This window comes from Lepidochelys olivacea (assembly GCF_965140295.1).
Source record: "Lepidochelys olivacea isolate rLepOli2 genome assembly, chromosome: 2".
Classification (NCBI taxonomy): domain Eukaryota; kingdom Metazoa; phylum Chordata; order Testudines; family Cheloniidae; genus Lepidochelys; species Lepidochelys olivacea.
In genome coordinates, this window is record NC_140412.1 from 69,956,842 (window position 1) to 69,980,846 (window position 24,005).

At 41.3% G+C, this 24,005-nt stretch overlaps 1 protein-coding gene across 1 annotated transcript in view; it reads right to left on the reverse strand.

Annotated features, from left to right (window-relative positions):
- RP1 (RP1 axonemal microtubule associated) overlaps positions 1 to 24,005 on the reverse strand; it is a gene marked incomplete at its 5' end in the record, with an annotated part of 312,243 nt that overhangs the window by 188,586 nt on the left and 99,652 nt on the right. Inside the window, 3 exons of the mRNA XM_084619857.1 lie at positions 14,886 to 15,049; positions 18,809 to 18,853; positions 19,163 to 19,221. Of these exons, the coding sequence (XP_084475983.1) occupies positions 14,886 to 15,049; positions 18,809 to 18,853; positions 19,163 to 19,221 (268 nt within the window). The remainder of the gene's footprint in view (positions 1 to 14,885; positions 15,050 to 18,808; positions 18,854 to 19,162; positions 19,222 to 24,005) is intronic.

The window sequence follows — 24,005 nt, forward strand, 5'->3', positions numbered from 1 at the left end:
GGGCCAGCTGGTCCAAGTATCCAGAGGATACTAAGGAAGTGACAAGAGATTACTTTGTGGTATGTGGACAATTAAATGAGTCAAATGGACTCATAACTACAGGCAACTGCATCATTATTCCAAACACAGTGAGAGGAGAATCCTAAACCTCCATTCCTGAAGGACTCCCAGGACTAATTAAATGCAATGAATGGGCCAACCGGTCAGTGTGGTGGATGGGCATCACCAAGGACATAAAGAATAAAGTATCTGCAGGAGAACATTGCAGAACTAACAGACCAACACAACACAAAGAACCTTTGATAGCAATGACAGACATTGCAAGAAACTAGCTGCAGATTTATGTGAATTCAGAGGACATCATTACCTGGTCATTGTGGGCTATTTTTCCAGGTATGCAGATTCCACAATGGAATTTAAGTCATTCCAAACAAAATATGATTTTGATCATATTACTAGCAGTCCACATTATCCACAAGCGAATGGAGAGGATGAGAGAGCTGTACAGACAGCCAAGGAACTCCTACAGGAGGAAGATCCATTCCTTGCTCTTCTGAGCTACACATCAGCATGGATAGTGGCTACTGGATATAGTCCAGCATAAATCCTGATAGGAAGACAGCTCAGAACTACTGCTCCAACTTTGGAAACGTAGCTGTCTCCAAAGTGGCCAGTCATGAAGAGAGTAGCCAAATCAGATAAAAAAGACAAAAAAAAGCTTATGAACACTTTTATAACAGACATCACTCAGTTAGAGAACTGCCAGATCTAGAATCTGATGACTATGTTTGTGTCAAACTGGATGAAGAAAAAGGAGAACCCAGCTGTTGTAAAGAAAAAGAATTAATTGCCCATATCATGTGATCAAGACCAACAGTGGAGAGTTCAGAAGAAAGCATTGACATCTACAGTTTATTCCTCAGAAAGAACAATCAACAGAGCAAACTCTACAGATGTAGGATGGAGAACAAGACGATGATGACTCAAAGGTTCCAAACTGACCAGAGATAATTGTTGCAGCTAATGGACAGAAAGATGACCAAGTTATGTGTTTCTACATAATTATGTGTTTCTACATAATTAGAAAACTAGTATGATTTAGAGATACTTAGACTGATACAGATTGAAATTTAAAGATCATATGATAGTATAAAATTTGCAAATTATATGAATGAAAAGCTTAAAGGTTGAGATAAGATGTATCTGTATTACAATGTTCAGACAGTAGGTGGCACCATGTGTAACATACCATACCTGAGCTGGTAAAAGCCATAGCTGAAAATGTGTTAAAGCAGTGGTTTTCAACCTGTGGTCTGCGGACACCTGTCTAAGACTATGTCTAAGACATAGTCCACAGTCTATGTCTAAGATTTCCAAATAGGTCTGCATCTCCATTTGAAATTTTTTAATGGTCTGAAATGTTTTAATTCCAAAATGGTCTGCAAATGAAAAAGTTGAAAACCAGTCCATTAAAGTATATTAAAGACAACATCTCTTGTATCTCTCTACATGAAGGAAGCTCTGTAGCTAGCCCAAATCTGGCACAGAAGCCTGACCTGTTAGTAGCAGCCCTGTAACCTACTGTGTATAAGGATTACATGGCACAATCTCCATATGGACTTCCTGTAGACTATCCAGTCAAGTTGAAGGTCTTGGTCTTTGTCCTCCAAGTGCTCAGCAGCCTGGGCCAAGCATATCTAAATCGCCACCTAAAGATCTGGGATGAAGCAACAACTCCACTCCACAGGCACAATGGAACTTTCCACCACACAGATGAAATTTGTCTAAGCAGGAGACAGAAAAAAAGTTATCCAGGAAACTACAGGCTTGTGAGTTTGACCTCAGTTGTATGCAAGGCCTTGGAACAAATTTTGAAAGACAAAGTAGTTGAGGACATAGAGGTAAATGGTAATTGGGATGAAATACAACGTGGTTTTACAAAAGGTAGATCGTGCCAGACCAACCTGATCTCCTTCTTTGAGAAGATAACTGATTTTTTTAGACAAAGGAAATGCAGTAGATCTAATCTGTTTGGATTTCAATAAGGCAGTTGAGTTCAGGTCCACATGGGAAATTGTTAGTTAAATTGGAGAAGATGGGGATCAATATGAGAACTGAAAGGTGGATAAGGAGATAATTAAAGTGGAGACTACAATGGGTCATACTGAAAGGTGAACTGTCAGGCTGGAGGGAGGATACCAGTGAACTTTCTCTGGGATTGGTTTTGGGACTAATATTATTTTAATATTTTTATTAATGACCTTGGCATAAAAAGTGGGAGTGTGCTAATAAAATCTGTGGATGACACAAATTTAGGAGCTAGTGCCAATATGGAGGAGGACCAGAATATCATATAAGAAGATCTGGATGACCTTGAAAACTGGAGTAATAGAAATGTGATACAATGTCATAGTGCAAGGTCATGCACTTAGGGACTAACAAGAAGATTTTTTGCTATATGCTGGGGACTTATCAGTGGAAATGACAGAGGAGGAGAAAGACCTGGTGTATTGGTTGATCACAGGATGAACTATGATCCACCAATGTGACGTAGCCGTGAAACAGGCTAATGTAGTCCAAGGATGCATGAGGCGAGGTATTTCCAATAGATAGGGAAGTGTTAGTACAATTATACAAGGCACCAATGAGACCTCATCTGGAATACTGTGTGCAATTCTGGTCTCCCATGTTTAAGATAGATTAATTCAAACTGGAACAGGTGCAGAGAAGGGCAACTAGGATGATGGAATGGAATGGAAAACCTAACTTATAAGAGGAGAGACAAAGAGCTTGACTTGTTTAGCATAACCAAAAGAAGGCAGAGGGGAGATATGATTGCTCTTTAGAAATACATCAGAGGGATAAATACCAGGAAAGTAGAGGAGTTATTAAAGTTAAGCACCAATGTGGACACAAGAACAAATGCATATATACTGGCCACCAACAAGTTTAGGCTTGAAATTAAATGAAGGTTTCTAACCACCAGAGAAGTGAAGCTCTGGAACAGCTTTACAAGGAGAGCAGTGGGGGCAAAAAACTGGCTTCAACACTGAGCTTGATAAGTTTATGGAGGGGATGGTATGATGCGACTGCCTACGATGGCATGTAGCTGATCTGCAACTGCTAGCAGCAATACCTCCAAAGGCTGGTGATGGGACACTAGATGGGGAGGGCTCCAAGTTATTACAGAGAATTCTTTCCCAGGTGTCTGGCTGGTAGGTCTTGCCCACATGCTCAGGGTTTAACTGATCATCATATTTGGTGTCAGGAAGGAATTTTCCCCCAGGTCAGACTGGCAGAGACTCTGGGGTTGGTTGGTTTTTTTTGCCTTCCTCTGCAGCATAGGGCATGGGTCACTTGCAGATTTAAACTAGTGTAAATGGCAAATTCTCTGTAACTTGAAGTCTTTAAATCATGATTTGATGGCTTCAGTAACTCAGCCAGAGGTTATGTATCTATTACAGCAGCGGGTGGGTGAGGATCCATGGCCTGCAATGTGCAGGAGGTCAGATTAGATGATCACAATGTTTCCTTCTGCCTATGAGCTTTCTCAGGTGCTGGTCCAAGACTGTGGAATGAACTCCCATGGGAACGAAGGCCGCTCAAAAAACCTCACCACCTTCCACTCTAGGTACAAGGTACACTCCTTCAATCTTGCCTTCTCTAATATAAAACAAAGCAGCATTCACATTTAAAGAAACAATCCTACCAAACCAAAACACTGCACATGCAATTCTTCTCCAGGAAGAGAATGAGAGAGAGAACAAACCACACATGACAGATGTTAGTAATGCCGCTTAACACATTACTGGAAGGCACTCAGATACTACAGTGATGGAGAGGTATAAGAATAGAATAGAATAGAATAGAATAGAATAGAATAGAATAGAAAGCCAGCTAGGGAAAAGTGATACAAAAGCTGAAGACAACCATTGCATCCTTTGGGTCTCTGGGCTGGCAGCCAGAGGACAGGGAAGGCCTGGGTTCCCCTTCAGTGCCACCTGAAACTGCATAGACGGGAAAAGGACTGACCAGGCCTTGAAAAGGGGACCACAGAGTCAGGCAGCCTGGAGAGGATTGGAAAAGAACTGTCAGGGGGTGGGGGGTCCTGAAACAACCACTGAGCCTGGGGAAAGAGCTGTGATCCAACGAGAGGCAGGAAGAAGATTGTTTAGTTGTCACAGAGATCTGGCTGAGGAGCGAAACTTGAAATCAAGCATTTGCAAGCTACCATACTAGCAAGAGAAGGCTGAAACCCCAGTCGGGGAACTATTCTACAGGAGAAACTGAAGCATGACAGTGTTTCATACTGGAGGTTGACCTATATTCAATCACCTCATGTACTGAGGATAAATTAAGTTTTCTTTTTCCCCAGAGACCTCATAGGAGAGGTTTAGATGAGGTCTTTTTAATGCTGTTCTCTCTGTGGGTCTGATTCTTGGAACTGATTAAACTATGCTTGGTTCAGGACTCAACTCATTTAAAACTAAATCAAGATGTTGAGAGCAAAATTAATCAAGCAACCAAAGGACATGAAAAGAAGAAATTCTTTAATTGCCTATACACCAGTGTTAGGAGCCAGGGTAACAAACAAGAAGAAATGGAATTGCTCATTTATAAGCACAAATTCGATCTAGTTGGTATTATGGAAACCTGGGGGGATGATTTGCATAACTGGAATGTTAAAATCAGTGGTTACATCTATTATTCCCCTCTACTCAGCACTGGTGAGGCCACAACCGCAGTATTGCATCCAGTTTTGGTCCCCTCACTACAGAAGGGATGTGGACAAATTGGAGGGAGTCCATCAGAGGGCAAAGAAAATGATGAGGGGGCTGGGGCAGATGACTTACCAGGAAAGGCTGAGGGAACTGAGGTTATTTTAGTCTACAGAAGAGAAGAGTGAGGGGAGATTTGATAGCAGCCTTCAACTACCTGAAGTGGGGTTCCAAAGAAGATGGTGCTCGGCTGTTCTCAGTGGTGGCAGATTAGCGAACAAAGAGCAATGGTCTCAAGTTGCAGCTGGGGAGGTCTAGGTTGGATATTAGGAAACACTATTTCACTAGGAGGGTAGTGAAGCACTGGAAAGGGTTACCGAGGGAGGTGCTGGAATCTCCATCCTTAGAGGTTTTTAAGGCCCAGCTTGACAGAGCCCTGGATGGGATGATTTACTGGGTGTTGGTCCTGCATTGAGCAGGGGATTGGACTAGATGATCTCCTGAGGTCTCTTCCAACCCTAATATTCTATGATTCTATTATTTTATTTAGGAAAGACTGAGCAGGCAAAAGGGGATGAGGAGTGGCACTCCAGGTCAAAAATGGCATTATTTATTTCCAAGTCACTGATAACTTGGAAGATTATCTTGAATGCTGACAGATCAATGTCCTAACAAATAAAGCACAAGTTGGGATGTAAGCAAGTGGCCTTCTCCCAGGTGCCCCCTTGTGGTCTCAGGGAAGCCCTGCAAATAGATTCATAGATATTTAGGTCAGAAGGGACCATTATGATCATCTAGTCTGACCTCCTGCACAACGCAGGCCACGGAATTTCACCCACCACTCCTACAAAAAAACCTCACACCTATATCTGTGCTATTGAAGTCCTCAAATCGTAGTTTAAAGACTTCAAGGAGCAGAGAATCCTCCGGCAAGTGACCCGTGCCCCACGCTACAGAGGAAGGCGAAAAACCTCCAGGGCCTCCTCCAATCTGCCCTGGAGGAAAATTCCTTCCCGACCCCAAATATGGCGATCAGCTAAACCCTGAGCATATGGGCAGATTCGTCAGCCAGATACTACAGAAAATTCTTTCCTGGGTAACTCGTATCTCACCCCATCTAATAGCCCATCACAGGCCATTGGGCCTATTTACCATGAATATTTAATTACCAAAACCATGTTATCCCATCATACCATCTCCTCCATAAACTTATTGAGTTTAATCTTAAAGCCAGATAGATCTTTTGCCCCCGCTGCTTCCCTTGGAAGGCTATTCCAAAACTTCACTCTTCTGATGGTTAAAAACCTTCGTCTAATTTCTAGTCTAAATTTCCTAGTGGCCAGTTTATATCCATTTGTTCTTGTGTCCACATTGGTACTGAGCTTAAATAATTCCTCTCCCTCTCCGGTATTTATCCCTCTGATATATTTATAGAGAGCAATCAAATCTCCCTCAACCTTCTTTTAGTTAGGCTAAACAAGCCAAGCTCCTTGAGTCTCCTTTCATAAGACAAGTTTTCCATTCCTCGGATCATCCTAGTAGCCCTTCTCTGTATCTTTTCCAGTTTGAATTCATCCTTCTTAAACATGGGAGACCAGAACTGCACACAGTATTCCAGTTGAGATCTCACCAGTGTCTTGTATAATGGTACTAAAACCTCCTTATCCCTACTGGAAATACCTCTCCTGTTGCATCCCAAGACCGCATTAGCTTTTTTCACAGCCATATCACATTGGCGGCTCATAGTCATCCTATGATCAACCAATACTCCAAGGTCCTTTTCTTCCTCCATTACTTCTAATTGATGAGTCCCTAGCTTATAACTAAAATTCTTGTTATTAATCCCTAAATGCATGACCTTACACTTCTCACTATTAAATTTCATCCTATTACTATTACTCCAGTTTACAAGGTCATCCAGATCCTCCTGTAGGGTATCCCTGTCCTTCTCTAAATTGGCAATACCTCCCAGCTTTGTATCATCCGCAAACTTTATTAGCACACTCCCACTTTTTGTGCCAAGGTCAGTAATAAAAGATTAAATAATTGGTCCCAAAACCGATCCTTGAGGAACTCCACTGGTAACCTCCCTCCAGCCTGACAGTTCACCTTTCAGTAGGACCCGTTGTAGTCTCCCCTTTAACCAATTCCTTATCCACCTTTCAATTTTCCTATTGATCCCCATCTTAATCCAATTTAACTAATAATTCCCCATGTGGCACGGTATCAAATGCCTTACTAAAATCTAGGTAAATTAGATCCACTGCGTTTCCTTTGTCTAAAAAATCTGTTACTTTCTCAAAGAAGGAGATCAGGTTGGTTTGGCACGATCTACCTTTTGTAAAACCATGTTGTATTTTGTCCCATTTACCATTGGCCACTTGCCTCAGTTTCCCTCTTGGGTCCCCAGTAACTCCATGTAAGGAGGCACCAGTGGTTAAGTCCCACTGCTGCTCCTCCTTCCTTCAACCCTCTCTGGCCCTTGACTCCTGCTCTCCAGCTTAGAGTCAGCAAGCATCACCCTCTGCTGCTCCTCTTGCCTTCAGACCTCTCCCAGGAAAAACCTTCCATCTCTGGAAGTTCTCTTCTTCTGCCCTTCTCCTGTCTGACTCAGTCTGCTCTGACTCCTTACGTCTCTTTCTCACCAGGTCTCTTATAACCCTGAGGTGTTGCTCTGCCCTCTTAATTGACCCAACTGGGAGCTCCTGGACTGGAACAGGAGAGCTGAATCCAGTTTCATTGAATGGGTCAGCTACCCTGTTGCATGCTATAAACCACCAAATGACACTAGGAAACAGAACGACTGGCTTTTTATTCACCTATCTGTAATGTGTAGGGAAAAAAAGTGGTGTGATCACAGGGCACTTCAATATGAGTGTCATATGCTGAAGGTATCATGCTGCCAGTACTAAAACATCCTTGGAATTTCTAAATATTATAGATGATAATTTCCTATCAAAAAATGTTGCATCCAACATGGGAGAATTCTTTATTAGAGCTTGTCTTTACACATAAAGAGGAACAGATCACAGAACTAAGAATTAATGGTAGCTTAAGTACGAGTGATCATGGCTTGATCACATTTATAATGTGCAAACAGTATAAAGTCCAGCCCAGTGACGTATATAGTTGGTGATGTAAAAGGGTCAATTTCATAAAGCTGAAAACAATTAGGAGCCAAATCAGCTGGGAGCAAGAATTTCATCAGAAAAATGTAAATGATAATTGGCAATTGTTTAAGAACACTTTCCTAGATGCCCAAAAAGCCACTGTCCTACAATCTAGAAAGAAGGCCAAATTGATTTTTAAAAATTGTGTAGAGGGGACATGAAGGAAGCTATAAAAAATATAAATAATAATATATAACAAATGGAAGGAAAAGGAATTAGATTGTAATGAATATAAATCAGAAGTTTGGAATTGTAGAGAATAGATAAGGGAAGCAAGGAGAAATCTAAGGCCAGCAGAGTTCAGGACAATAAGGAGGAGGTTTTAAGTATATTAGGAACAAAAAGAAACCTAGCAATGGTATTGGTCCATTACTAGATAAAAGGATAGGATTATCCATAATAATATAGAAAAAATAGAAATGTTAATTAAATATTTCTGTTCTGTGTTTGGAAAAAGAACAGATGATATAATCATATCATATATGATAACACTCTTTCCATTCCACTAGTATCTCAGGAAGATGTTAAATGGAAGCTACTAAAGATAGACATTTTTAAATCAGGACATCCTTGAGTTTTAAAAAAGCTATCTGAGGAGCTCACTGGACTATTCATGTTGTTTTTTATTAAGTCTTGGAACACTGGAGAAGTTCCAGAATAGTGGAAGAAAGCTAATGTTGTGCCAATATTTAAAAAGGGTAAATGGAATGACCTGGTAGTTATAGACCTGTGAGTGTGATATCAATCCTGGGCAAGATAATGGAGCAGCTGATATGGGATTCAGTTAATAAAGAATTAAAGGAAGGTAATATAATTAATGCCAATCATCATGGGTTTATGGAAAATAGATCCTGTCAAACTTACTTGATATGTTTTTTTAAAATTAGATTACAAGTTTGGCTATAAAGGTAATAGTGTTGAGGTATTATACTTATATTTCTAAAAGACATTTAACTTGGAACTTTTGGTTAAAAAACTCAAACAATATAAAATTAACATGGCACACACCAAATGGATTGAAAGCTGGCTAACTGTCTCAAAATGTCATTGTAAATGGGGAAACACCATTGAGCAGGTATGTTTCTAGTGGGGTCCCACAAGGATCAGTTTTTGGCCCCTGGCTTGTTAACATTTTTATCAATGATCTGGAATAAAATATAAAATTATCACTGATAAAGTCTGTGGATGACACAAAAATTGGGGGAGTGGTAAATAATGAAGAGAGGTCACTGATACAAAGCAATATGGATCACTTGGTAAGCTGGGCGCAGGCAAATAAGATGCGTTTTAATATGGCTAAATGTAAATGTATACATTAGGAAAAAAGAATGTAGGCTATATTTACAGTATGGGGTAGTCTATCCTGGGAAGAAGTGACTCTGAAAAAGAGTTGGGGATCATGGTGGATAATCAGCTACACGTGACTTTGTGGCCAAAAGGGCTAATGCGACACAGGAGACTCTTGAGTAGAAGGAAAGAGGTTATTTTACCTCTGTATTTGGCCGTGGTGTCACTGCAGCTGGAATACTGTGCCCTGTTCTGGTGTCCACAATTCAAGAATGATGTTGATAAATTGGAGAGGGTGCAGAGCAGAACCAGAAGGATGATTAGAGGATTAGAAACCATGCATAATAGTGAGAGACTCAAGAAGCTCAATCTATTTAGTTTAACAAAGAGAAAGTTAGGGAGTGACTTGATTACAGTCAATAAGAATCTACTTGGGGAACAAATATTTGAAAATGGGCTCTTCAGTCCAGAGAACAGTATAACACGATCCAATGGCTGGAAATTGAGGCTAGACACAGTTAGGTAAATAAGGCATAATTTTTAACAGAGTGGGCAATTAACCATCAGAACAATTTACCAAGGGTTGTGGTGGATTCTCCATCACTGGCCATTTTGAAATCAAGACTGGATGTTTTTCTAAAAGATCTGCTTTAGGCATTTTTTCAGGGAAGTTCTATGGCCTGTGTTATACAGGTGGTCAGACTAGATGATCACAATCACCCCTTCCAGCCTTGGAATTTATGAAGCCATGAACTAGAGGAGATAGCTTTATGCCACCTTTACATCCCCTGATCTTGGCTGGGGACATAGTTCAGCTGGCTATACTTGTTAGAGCCTCAGGGATGCCCTAAGTTGTATCCAACTGTCCTGGGACCTAAAATGTCATTTTGGCAACCAGGGAAAGCCGGAGCACAGAACTGCTCAAGTCATGTCCTATCTGCTGTCCCTGAGTGCTTGGAAGTATGTGGCATAGAGCTGGTATATTGGATTGATATCGTTTTGGGGGTTGCCCCATTCTGGAGGAATACTCAGCTAGCTGGTTAGAGAACCAGAGGGTTAACTCAAGCTGCTAACCTTAGTTAAAAGCCAGCGTGCCATGTTTTCACTGCTATTTCTAATCCTTTTTCCCAATGCAGACATATCCTTAGATCTGATCTACTAATAGCTGATTGAGTCTTTTCTCTTTTGAATCATCCCCATAGGAATATACAGTTACTTAAACAGAATGCAACCAAAATGAAAAATTAACAAATAAACAGAGCACTATAAATTCAGTGTGCAGTGCAATAAAATACAATGTGCACTTTATGGAAAGAATAATATCATTTACCAATAAATCACTAATAATTGAAAGGGAACAGACAAATTTTAATACTTTGCTACAATACCGTCATACTAACAATATATTCATTAAGTTTTATGATCAAGAGTCTTTGCAAGTATTGGGAAAGGCCCCACAACAGATTTGTGCTTGTTTCTAAAATCAGGCACTTTGCCACAATAGACTGTGACAGTGTTTCAAACAGGCTCTTCAGAGAAAATCAAAGGACTCTAACTACTGCAAATGGAGAGAGATGCAGTGCTGTCAGTTAGAGAGGGGGCCCATGCCACAAAATTCAGATCAGGATTTGATCCAGATTTCTCAGTTCTCCCCCCAAATTTTGAGGTTTTGTGATATGGGGATTCAGGTGGCCTTGTTATAAACAGAGTCCCTAACTGTGAAATACAAAACCACAGATTTTAAGTCACCAAAGTTCATGCATTCTTATTCATATTAATCTTTCTCTTAATTATTATTTTAATGATGTGCCCAGCACCATAAAGGCTAATGCTGCCCCAAAGAGCTTGCCATCTAATATTCTGACAGAAGAGGCCTGGGGAAACCCTTAGTAAGCAACAGCCAGATTCTGCCACGGTTAGTAACATTTAGGGGTGCCTTACTCTGCGAGCAGACCTATTGGACTAGAATCTCAGCTGGTGTAAAACAGTGCTGCCCCACTGAAGTCAACGTTGCTAAGGGTGGAAGAATCTGTCTCTAAGTCTGTGTGCTCATTCCACAGTGAACTAATGAAGCCTGGGAGATTATAGCTAACTTGTAACAAAGGTAATAGCTAACGTTCCTCTGGCCATTTCTCTTTGGAAGGGGGAAGGAGATAGAGTGCCATAACCAAACAGTAAAAGAAATCACACAGAGGATTTTTTCAAGCAGAATATGAGGAAGCATCATTATGTATCATAGGGTAGCTCTTAAATATAATTTACAATACAATAAAAGTTTAGTTGCTCAAGACATTGCCAGGATCAGTATTTTGGAAAACAGTTTGGATACTGTGGAGGCAGCAGAAGTGAACAGGGGAAACCAGATTAAAATTTTGAAACAAGCTGTAAGCCCTTGGCAAAGCAACATTCTTTATTAGAGAAAAATGTGATTCTCCACAGCATAATCATTCACTGAAAATCATGCATGAATAATGCGAACGGCAGAAAACCACCCCCAAGAAGTAGTATAGCCTCTTTCAGCCCATGGGGAAATTATCAGAACCACTCAGGGAAAACCTATTCTTGTAGAATAAAGCATACCAGGTAGGGCAGATATTGCAACAGTAAATCTTCCCATCGGCCTATGCTTGGAAAGAAAAGCACTAGACAGCTACTTCCAATGTGGTGCAGCCTGTAAACAGCTACTTTGTGAGCCCAGAACCTTAGACTCCAGCCAGAAACAAGGATGTTCCCCATCACAAGACAATAAACTATCTCCATCAAATTTCTTCTGCTGCAATTACATTTTTAATATGTTAGGGAAAGATCCTTGCCATACTTTACACCTGTAAAGTGAAATACACACCCACAACCTGATTTTGATCTCTTATATAGAGCTGGGCAGGAAATATTTTCCCCATCTCGTGAATATTTTCGAGAGTTCAAAATTTCCTCCTATCTTGAATCAGGACAAAAACTCAAAATCTCAAAAATATTCATGAACTGCTCTACTCACTTACACCAGTGTAAATCAGAAATAAGTGGAGCTGGCCCACTGTGTAAAGCCCATGTAATTAGGCCTCATATAAATCAATAAAGTCTTGGTTACAGATTTCTCAGAAAAGATTTTGATTTTAGTTACCTTTGGACTTCACTCCCCTTTTTCCCCCCATGTTTGCTTTCTTTGATGTTCTTGAATACTTGCTGTGTTGGCTTTAGAGAGAATGTTCAGATACTCCACAAACTGCACTAGTGTATATGAAGTTAACGTTACTATCTGTGAGCTTATAATTATAATCTTGATTATTGTGGGGCTTGTTCTTTTCTATTTCATAGTCTGGCTCAGCTTTTTTATTTCATCTCATTCTCTTTTTGTGGGACTTATGGCCAATTTCCCTGCCACACCTTGTTGCAGCAACTGTGACTAAGGTACATTAGAAAACAGATGATATTTTATTGTCCTTCTGCAGGACATGTGTGTATTGTGTTTTTTCCATTAAGTTTAATGATACATTCTTATGGTTTTCTGTAAAAATCAGTAACATGGTTTATAAAAACAAAAAACAAAAACAAAAGCCCCACTACAACCCCAAAACAGATATTAATGCTATATAAGTTCAGATGCAAGTTAAATGGCCTTCAGAGACCACATGTAGTAGATTCTAAATGAGGGATGAAATCCTGGCCCCACAGGAATCAACAGGAGTTTTGTCACTTACTATAGTGGGGTTAGGATTCCCTTAAAGATATTTAATGGATGAAACAACCTATGTGTAAAAAATAGCAGTAGGTAACATCCTACTTTCCAACAACTCCACAGCTTTTTGTGCTATTAACAACTGACACTAAATTATTATAGAATGTTCTTAGAATAAGGCACGATAGGTGGATGCCTTGCAATACTGAAAAATACGAATACATTTTTGGAGAGAATGGTTTTCTGTCTTGTAGATTATTAAAAATAAATCAATGAGTTTATTAAATCCATCGTTTAAAATTACAAAAGAAATCAGTTTAGGGAAAGGGATGCTGCTTACATTTATCTGCTCTCTGATTATCATCACCATTTTTTGTCAGTAGCAGCTGAACTTGAGAAGAGCGGTTCTCATGAGAAGGTGGGATGGATCTGGCCAGCCTGCAGGTTTTGCTGTTTTTTGTGAATTCTGGGTTGTACATCAGGCAGAAGCTTCCCCAAGGGTCACTAAAGTTTAAAAGGCCTGATTTCTCACTTACACAAACCTCCCTGTACACCACTTGGATCCTAAAATGGGCGTAATTTTTATACCCTTTGTTTAACTGGGAATCTGGTCCTGCTGAGAACAGACCAGCAGGCCTCGTGGTCCAGGTACCAGGTCTTGCTGCACTGCATGGAGGAACAGGATGATCCACCTAGCGGGAGCAGCACTGCATTCCTTACTAGGAGGAGGAAAATAGGTTAATGAGCTGGTCACTACCCTCCAACAGACTGAGTAGGCAGGTAACAAGCTGTTAGCAAATGGCATTAACCAAACTTACAAAACTTCAGAAAGGTTTAATTTAAAGGATGGGTAAATATTCAAGATGATATTTTAATTTAACTGAACCTGTTCACTTGTCCTGAGTGACAGGTACATGAAGGGTTAAATTTTGCCTTCAGACAGACATGAATATCATCCATAATGTTCACTCAAAGCCTGATTCTGACCTCACTGACACCAGTTTTACATTACTGTAACTGCGCTGACTTCAGTGGTGTTATTACTGATTTACATCAGTGTAAGTGAGAGGAGGATCAGGCCCTGTGTGCAACCCTCCACTGGGAGAATCTGCATTAGTTAATTTTGCACTTCAAACTGGAAAGCACAAGATATAATTCACAAAGAAACCACCTCCTTTTGCCATGTGACTGGTAGTGATTCTCCATCACCTGCTTCCTGTGCTTTATCCTACGTTGACCTAAGTAACATACTGTGGACTAGGTGATGTTAGGCACAACCCTGATATGGGCTCCTGTGTAACTGCACCACCCCAAAGAGAGGCCCTGTGGAAGCAGTGTGTCCCTGAGACACCCTCAGAGTCACAATTCCTTCCCTTCCTTCCTCATTGCTCCTGGGGTGTAGTCAATGCCTGCTGGCTTTTACCAGCAGCAAATTAGCACACACACCACTCTGGCTCACCTGGGGGCTTGGCACTAAGCTCTGCCCATTCCCCACTCCTCCCTGACCGCCAACTCCAAGGAGAGACTAGGAAGGCATACAGGTGATTACTTCTGTGACCCAAGGTCCGGGTAGCTCATGTAGGAGTACTGGGTATAAGGTGGGGAGAGCAACTCTTACTCCCCTTAAAGCCTGTACAGCACAAGCCATAATCTAGCCCTACCTTACTAATATGACATCCAAGGAAAGGAAATGATTTTCTGCCTTGCACATGAACGCTGCCAATTTAAAATTAGAATTTTAGCCACAGGAAGCTAGATTCTAGAGCTACAGGAAGCAAGTTCCAAGAATCTTCTGCTTGATGTGCTTTTCCCTGCATATGCTGACTTGACTATCCCCATAAATATACGATGCCACCATTCTGCCAGGGAATTTTCATGCAGCATCCATGAACAATTCAGCAAAACAAAAACAAAACCAGTTTATGTACATGTTGCTTGAGTCCTCTTTATTAATATTATCCGCTGTTGAGTAAACCCATTTTAAATATGTCTTGTAAGTAAATTCTCCAATGTTTATATAAAACAGTACTGTACCTTGAATGTATCTGCGCTGTTGGGATTAAACAGCTGGTGCTTCCCAGATCCCAGAATAATAGGACCAGACGACTTGTTTTCTCCATAAGCGTAAAAGGACACTGTTGCTGTTGTGCCAGCTGTTTGGAAGCCCCCAGTGACTACAGTAATCTTCCAATCTTCTTCTGCAGAGTAAAAATAAAATGGAAACACTTTTATCAGAGTAACTGCTATGTGGCTGGGAAGCTGCCTACTGCAAATCATGCATGACCAAGTCCAGGGGACTGTAACTATTGTGCACCTGAGAAGCAATGGTATTCAGAGACATGCTGGCTGAATTGCAAAATAATGTTGGAAATTCAGGTTCAGCTTGGATAAGGATCCAACAGCTCAGATGCTTATCTTGGCCGCTCCTCAAGTCTGAAAAGTTAGGCTGGAAATCTCATGAGAACTGGCTGCTCTCTTGAGATTTCTGGCAATTTCCCACCTGAAGCATCTGTGATGGATGCGGGGGGATCCTTTCCTGCAGGATTTGGGTCACAATCCTCCTGGCTGCTTCCCATAAATTCCATAGGAACAAAAAGTATCACAACATTTCAAAACCTTTACAAATATTTGAATTAAGTCAACATTATCCTCATCTTGTCTCCTTATCCCTGCCCAAATATTAGTGTGTCATGTAACCAAGCACGCTAGTTGCCAGAGGAAAAGTGTGGGATTGAGATCATTTGTGAGTGGATCTCTGTGTCAAAGGAAAGGTCCAACAAAAGTTTGTGAACCACTGATATAAGGCATCCCTGATCTCTGTATACTTTAATGCCATTTCTTCTGCAATACACTGCATACATGTTACATAAATATCTGCAATCGGCTTAATACAAATCTCATTAAGAAGATCAGTTCACAAAAAGAAATTGTGCTTCTACATCTGAGAAGCAGGAACCATGAGCTCTCAGCCATTACTTTTATTGTGGTGTTTTTCCCTGTGTGTGCAACAGGTTCCACCTAGTGACTTTAATTCATTTTGGAGAAAGCAAAACAGTTTGGAGAAAAAAAAATAAAATCCTAGCCCACAGACTTGTTGTAGATAAATGCCACAGTATATACTGCAGTTTTATTAATAAAAAGCCTTGGGTTTGTTAATTCCCACATGAGTCAAGACTCAGGAATCAGACAGAAATGCTTTTTCTTGGGCCATGGTTCTACTGCTTCCTCGGGGAGGAGTTGGGATAGGCAGTGTGATCTCCTGTTTTCCGTGCCGGTAAGGGCTGGGTTCCCACTGAAAATGAGATAGCAAGTTTCTGTGGGGAATAAGGACCTCATGGGAGATTTTCAAACACACGGGGGAAGCTAAAGACTCATTTCCCATTGAAAGGCAATGGGAGTTGGGCAGCTAACTAACTCCCCTTCGTGACTTTGAAAATTTCCCCCCTCATGTCAATTTCTAGAGACCCACTTTCCTAGAAAAGGAACCACATTTACAGGCGGCAGGAGATACATTCACCTCCATTGGAGGAAGGATTACCCCAAAAATACTGAAGGTAGAAGCATTAAAGAGGTGAAAAGGGGGTTTCTGAAGGACTACAAACTCCAACACTGGAGTCTCATCACTGAACAGATAACATAACAAATAAAGAACATTATTGACAAGATATAAAATGCAGCATGTTGTACCTCAGTTCAAATTCTGAGTTCCAAAATTCTGTGGAAAGACACTGCAGTGCTAAATTTTAAATGTGCTAAAAAAATATTTTTTTGCCTAGATTTCTATGTTGCCTCAATTATAGTGTCCCAAAAGTCTTTCCTCCTACATTCTAAAGACTGTTCATCATGTTAGTATGATGTTAGTAAGAACTTTCTCCTAAAATCTACTTAAGTGATGTGGGAGTGTTGTGCTTGGGTTTGGGAGTTTGGGGGGCAGGAGGGGATGAGGGGCAGTTATGATCCTCAATTTATGTCCTTAAGGCAGGCAGTGCAGTCCCGGAGTATCATTATAAGTGCTCTCAAGTCTGGACATTCTGCCTAGCTTTGGGAAACGCAGGGGAGACGGACAGAACCCTTTACAAGTAGAAATGGGCCCAAGCAGTGAAGTTCAGCTATGCCTCCTGAGTTGAAACTCTTGAAAGATAGGGATATTTGGATTCAGGTTTAAATTTGGACTGTTATGCAGTATGGGGCCATCACTGAAGTCCAAATGCTAATCTCAACCAGGTGTGAATTTTCCCGGAGGCATGCTGGGGGTCTTGGTTTGCACCCATCTTGCTTGCACTGAACTCCTAAAAGTTTTGAAATGTGATTTGTTGTTTGGTATAAGAAGAGATGCAGAAGTAAAAGGAGTGTGTGGCAGTGGAGAAGACAGTAATAAAGACAGACAAGGAGAATGATACAGTGACGTGTATGTATGAGATAAGGATCTCAAGAATTTCTAATCCCCACCTGGAACCAAGTGCCCTAACCACTGGGATGGGCTATAAAATCAGTCAGTTTCTCTCTCAATATTTCCTGTTGGAGCTGTTCCATTGTGTATAAATAATTGAGCATCCAATAGAACAGAGAGAGACTGACTCTATAGCCCAGTCTCACTTGGGATGTTGGAGTCCAGGTTCAAGTCCCTGCTCTGAATCAGGAACTTAAACCTGGGCCTTCCAAGCCACAGGTAAGTACTCTAACCACTGGACTAGTGGCATTCTAGGATTGGCTCATTTCTCATATAGCCTAGAACTGAGGAGGTTTGCATCAAAGCCGATAGGTATCCAGAAAACATTTCCGTTTCAACAGAAAAAAAAAAAGGTACTTAGATTTTTATCAACCAGCTCTACCAGTCAGCAAGATGGTGCTTCATTCTGGTTCTGGATCAGGGTCAAAATGCTAAACTCAGAGTGCTCTTTGCAGACCCAAGCCTGTGATGTCCACTGAAAATAAGTGAACTGAATGCATCATGAGCTTAGAGCCCCACTCCCCATCATTCTTCTAGATGTAAGTGGCCATTGCTATATGCAGTGATTTTACTGCACAGTCAGACACACTTGGCTGAATTGATACAATGTAGTATCCAGTTCTGTGGACGCAGGAAGGACTAGACAGAGTTCCTTCTAAAATTGACTAAAGCCTAGGAACTGGTTTGGTGGAACTATGGCAGTATTAACGAGGAAACCCCAGTACAGAGCCTGGTAACTGCATAGAAAATATTATTTCTGAGAAAGGCAAAAAAAGGATTAAGGCAAAAGTAGTTGTTATTCAAAATAAAATTTATACAAGTAAAATGTGGATTTGAATATAATTTGTATAATAGATACAAATTTTATAATTAACGATTTGCCTTAGGGACACCACTTGAAAAGAGGTAGTTGAGTCTCAGTGGATATCTTGATTGCTACCATGAATTATGAACACATTTTAAAACTTTCTCCTGACATCTTCTAAATTGTTTCTCAAGCTGCAGCATAAAGTATTCCTTACAGCCAGGGGGGAAAGTTGTGTTTTATTCAGATATATGTAACGTAATTGTATCAGGACAGAAAAGTCAATCTGGACAAACAAGAAATTGCAGGTAGAATTGGAAAATGGAGAACTAATAGAAAGAGCTAATTATACATGACCTTGGGTGACAAAAGCCACAGAGCCATGATGGAAAGATTAACTAAAGAAAGTAAAATTAAGAAGGATCATCATTAATTACCAGGAAAATTATAAATGCCCAGATAACCAGTGAAAGACCTCAAAATTATTGGCATGAAAAATGATAAAATAAGGAAAAGAATTTGCAAATAGCACCGTTCAAGTGATTTATCATTTAAATCAAAATGAAGAGTTCATGGCTTAGTCAAATTGTGTATTGTAATTAAAATTTTAAAAGCAAATAAATAGGCAAAAAATGTGCAAGGCAGGTAGTTCTGAAACAGAGACACTCTTGATTAGAATACAGAAAGCAGCTCAGGATTTACCATTTGCTTCATCTTGCATTTTCAGTTGACGATTTATTTGCAGTTCTGCCAAAAATAAAATATGAAGTGCAGTTAATAATAGACCTGGCTGGTTACATTAAGAAAAGGTGGAGGGAAAGATAGCATGATATTAACCCTTGGGCTCCTGCATAAGCAAATCGTCCCTCTCTCACCTCCTAATAAATATAATATAATATATAAACACACACATATATAAAAACTTGCCTGGGAAATGGAACTGGGGAAGCTGCAAAAGGGTTACGGTTAAATTTTAAGTATAAATTCAGCTCAAAGATTCTAAGCAAACCATACAAATTATTTATTTCATCTCCATAGTGTAACAATAACCCTTACCTTCAGGGTAGAGCTCAATTTCTGAGTGAATTATTCCCTGGGACATAAATGGAAGCCACCTGAGCATAAGCAAGCAAATAAGAAAGAAGATTGGAATCAATTTGTTCTTCATTGCATGTAACTAAATGATCGGAGGATTATTTTGAATGTTGAACATGAGTAGTAGCAGGGGCATTGTCTCTTGAGCAGGTGCCTCATAGTTTGATACATAGTACAAATTCAGGCCTCGATCCTACAAAGGGACTGTGCAGGTTTAAGAGCCCTTGCTGACATTAACTGCACCTTTGCAGGATTGGGGCCTAAAGACAACATTCAAGATAGCAGAGAACTGGTGTGGAAAAAATAAGAGCCAGCTTCACCCACAACCGCTGAATCAATATCAAAGGCATCTTATTTTAAAGAGTTGGGATAAGGACTGCCTACCCCATAACTCTAGCCTTGTTACCCCTCAAAGAGATAGTTATTTTTACTTAAAGGTAAACTCTCAGTCCCTGGACCAGAAGTGCATACAGTATTTGTTCCGTTTGAAGAAGAAGCCAACCTATGGAAAGCCCCATGACATGACGCCCCAGTGTGGGAGTATCCACAGAGATAGTTGGTGCATATTAGAAGTTAGAGAAAACGAGCTGGAATTAGCTCAGTTTACTTATCCCTAATCAGGGGATGACAGAGGGCCATTAGTCTACTTTCATTTACCACCATTTTACCCTGGTGCACAGCATTGGGTCTGTTTCTCATGTGCATTTATGGCTGTAACTATCAGGGTCCAGACAGCCCAACGGGAGAGCCGAAGGTTTAAACCCCCCAAATGAGCAGCTGAACCAACTGATTGCAGACTGTATTATTGTACTATAAGCATACTGAGTAAGGCCTTTCATGCAAGCCTGGAATGTTCTGAACTTGATCGTCATTCTGAGATATGTGTACATACTGTGGTTACGAATCTATGTATTTATGCATATAGAAAACTGTGCTCATAACCACACCTACAATTTCAACTACACATCGCAGCCCAGAGGGCACCTTCCAAGACAGGGATTTATATGACACCAGCTCCAAGCAACAACCCACTGTCTAGCCAGGAAAAGACAATGGAGTTAATGGAAAGTTGTCGAGACATCCTGGCTCTCAGGTAAGGGGGGGATTTCTTCACTCTGAATAAACATGAGTCATCATGGACTGAGAGAAAAAAAAGTAGACACAAGCCTGCTTGTAAAAGGCTTTTTCCAAGGTTTTCTGACAGTCACTTGGCAAGTGCTGTCCATGAAACACTGGATTCTATTACAGCTAGGGGTAGGCTGGGAAACTGTTCAAAGGCAATAGATAACTTGTATTAGAAAAGGGATGCATCTTTATGTTTCTTTTCTGTGTCACCTGTATATGTTTGTTCTCCCTTACGACTTCATCTTTGAATCTATGGCTTTTCTATTACTTAAGCCTTTTTTTATCTTTACTGCGAACAGGTCTCTCATGTGCAAACTGTGTGGAGTGTGTGCCCCAAAGTAAACTGGTGCCTGGGGGGGGTGGGGGGGCTGCGTTCATGCCTTGAGGGGGTGATGAACCAGAGGGAATTTGTCCAAGTGTCTGGGAATTAAGAACTTGGGAAGGATGGATTTGGAAAGGCGTAGGACTGAAAGTGTGTTGGTGTCACCCTGCAAGGAGTAACTTGGCTGGTGAGAGCCAGGGTGAGATCTTGGGTAAGCGGAACAGCACCAAGGTATCTAAGTAAGGGCAGGCAGTGACAGCGGCCCTTACTGCTCAGGTGGTCCCCAAAATGTCACAATATCCCTTTAAACTTCTCTGAGTACATGAGAATCAGGCACTAAGATTTCCATGAAACTACTCTTGATTTGCATGGGTGTGACAGAGAAGAACCAGGCCCAAAGCATTGTTCAATACTTTGGGGAGGAATGCTATGAAAAGTTAGGGAAATCGTGCAATAGATGAATAAGAAGTCCAAAGCTGAGCTTTAAAGATGAAGACAGAGGGCCAGATTCTACCTTTTTTACTCCTGCAATCCCAGTGGAGTGCACTGGGTTGCACAGATGTAATTGAAGGCAGAATTTGGCCCAATCTTTTCAATAGGAAAAGACTGAACCAAGAGTGCTTTTGACACCCTAAACTTTGGGACCCACTTTGCCAACTTTTGTTTACTTCCTGCTCAGCAAAAATGAATGTTTGTTTCTATGTAGATCCACTGTACAGCAGGCTTCTGGTTTGTTTACATAGTTTCAGTTTAGTGAACTCAATTAACCTCTAATGTGACCCTAACTTCCATGGAATTACACTGGGGATGAAGTTAGCTGAATGGGGTCAAATCTGGATGCCTGTGCCAAACCCAATTAATCTGGGATTGTGCAGGGTGGTTCCAGAGAGGTCAAGTGGGGTGGAATCTTCCTCCACTCGCCTGTGTTCCTCCACTGTTCCAGCCTCACAGCTGCAGTCACCACTGCCACTGTGTAACCCATGCCTGCTTGGTGTGGCACTCTGTCTCCCTCTAGAGGCAGCCAGACCAGCTAGAGCAGGGGTGGCCAACCTGAGCCTGAGAAGGAGCCAGAATTTACCAATGTACATTGACAAAGAGCCACAGTAATACATCAACAGCCCCCTATGAGCTCCCCCCAGCTCCCAGCGCCTCCCCCCACCAACAACCCTGCTGATCAGCGCCTCCCCATCCCGCCCCGATCAGCTGTTTCATGGCATGCAGGAGGCTCTGGGGGGAAGAGGGGAGGAGTGAGGGCACTGCAGGCTCAGCGGAGGGGGCGGGAAGGGGTGGAGTGGGGGCAGGGCCTGTGGCAGAGCCAGGGGTTGAGCAGTGAGGACCCCCCCAGCACACTGGAAAGTTGGCACCTGTAGCTTCAGCCCTGGAGTCGGTGCCAATACAAGGAGCCGCGTATTAACCTCTGAAGAGCCACAGGTTAGCCACCCCTGAGCTAGAGACTGATTAACCTGCTAGAGTTTTGGCTAAGAGACTGGTGTCTTCTAGCTCATGCATTGATTCCCAGAGATCCCAGGTTTGATCCCGGCTACCGAAAGGTTGTCGGTGTTACAACTGTACACTCAAATGGTGGGAGGTGAGATTTAGTAGTGATATCCACAAAGTTGCAGGTGCATACCTCTCCCAACTCATGTCAAATCTCTCTTATGTGTCAGGGTAGAGGAAGCCCCTCTGATGCTCAGCTGTGAGGTATACAGAATGTCTGCACTCCCTGCAGGGGTTCCCCTCCTCCCACATTCTGACAGAAGATCTGTCATAGTTCTGCTACCAATCAGGTGGTATACGCATGCTTGGTGTGTGCAAAACATTCTTTGCCTCATAGGAAACAAAAATGATTCAGCTGAAGGCACAAGAGAAAATGTTCAATTTCTCAAATCTTTTCTACCTGCCAGAAAATCAGAGCTGCATCTGGGTGTCTCATTCTATCTGTTTCCAAGCCCCACATGTCAGTTTCACACCAAAGAATAGCATGAAACTGACAAAGAAAAGGAGCAAGGTCTGCAACAACAGGAATAGATGCTGAGATAACCAGAAATGATTAACAGTGGCACCTGAGGAAAAAGGTCAATTAACCCCCTGATAAATATCCAGCTCTTTATTTTCAGAAAACAGGAGCTTTGATTTAAAAGGGGAGAATATAACCATTTTCTAAGATGTGTTTTATGCCTTGCTGACTAAAAACAGAGAGCGTTAAACACTGATCTATTTATACATTGCTTTTCACATTCTTATTTCCTCTCTCTTTTCTGGATTATCCTTAGAGGAACTTTTTCCTTCCACATAGTAAGGCTATTGCAATCTCAACATGAGAGCCTCTTCATTAATCACAGGTTTCAGAGTAACAGCCGTGTTAGTCTGTATTCGCAAAAAGAAAAGGAGTACTTGTGGCACCTTAGAGACTAACAAATTTATTTGAGCATAAGCTTTCGTGAGCTACAGCTCACTTCATCGGATGCATATATAGGCACCTCCTTGCAGCCCCAACTTAAGTTCCTATCTCAGAGAGAGAGGAGAGGGGTTTGTCAGCATCTCACATTGCCTAGGTTAGGCAGCTCCCTGCCTAGCATGCTGGCTTTTGTGGATTGCATTCTAGGGATGCATGTTTCCACAGTATGCATCCGATGAAGTGAGCTGTAGCTCACAAAAGCTCATGCTCAAATAAATTGGTTAGTCTCTAAGGTGCCACAAGTACTCCTTTTCTTCATTAATCAGTAGTTATGGACTGCTGTAGTGAGGCTGCTGGGGCTTGATCCTATATGGTTCTGAGCTTCCTGAGCTTCCAGATCAGCAAAGCACTTGGCATGTGCTTAACATCAAGCACACATATAGTTCCAAGAATCAGGGCCAGAGGGCAGGTACCTTGGTACCTTCCCACCAGCTCACTAACAGGCTAAATCCCAGGAGGTGCCAAGCACGTTCAATTAACCTTGAAAGAAGCACTTAGCATTTCATAGCACCAGATCCTAAGAACCTTAATACATTAACTAACTGATCTTCTAGTTTTCAGTGCTACAGCACACACTGGGCTGTTGGCCTATTTATGCTGCTCTCCTGTTAAAAGCAGGTTATACAGATATATTGTGTAATCCTAAATGCTGAAAACATGTTGATGTATAATTTTAAAACCCCAAGACAGAAATAACATTTTAATTGAAATCCATGAGAATGGCTGGATTTTGCCTGTGCAAAATCAAAAGTCAGGATTCTATTAAATCAGAAAAAATGTCGACATTTCCCAGATTAACTGAGAGAATTATGGAATTTGGTATCTTATGTGACAAACCAGAAAAAAAAAATCAAGTCTTCTAGTATAAAATGAAAATAAAGCCATGAGGCTGTGAAGAT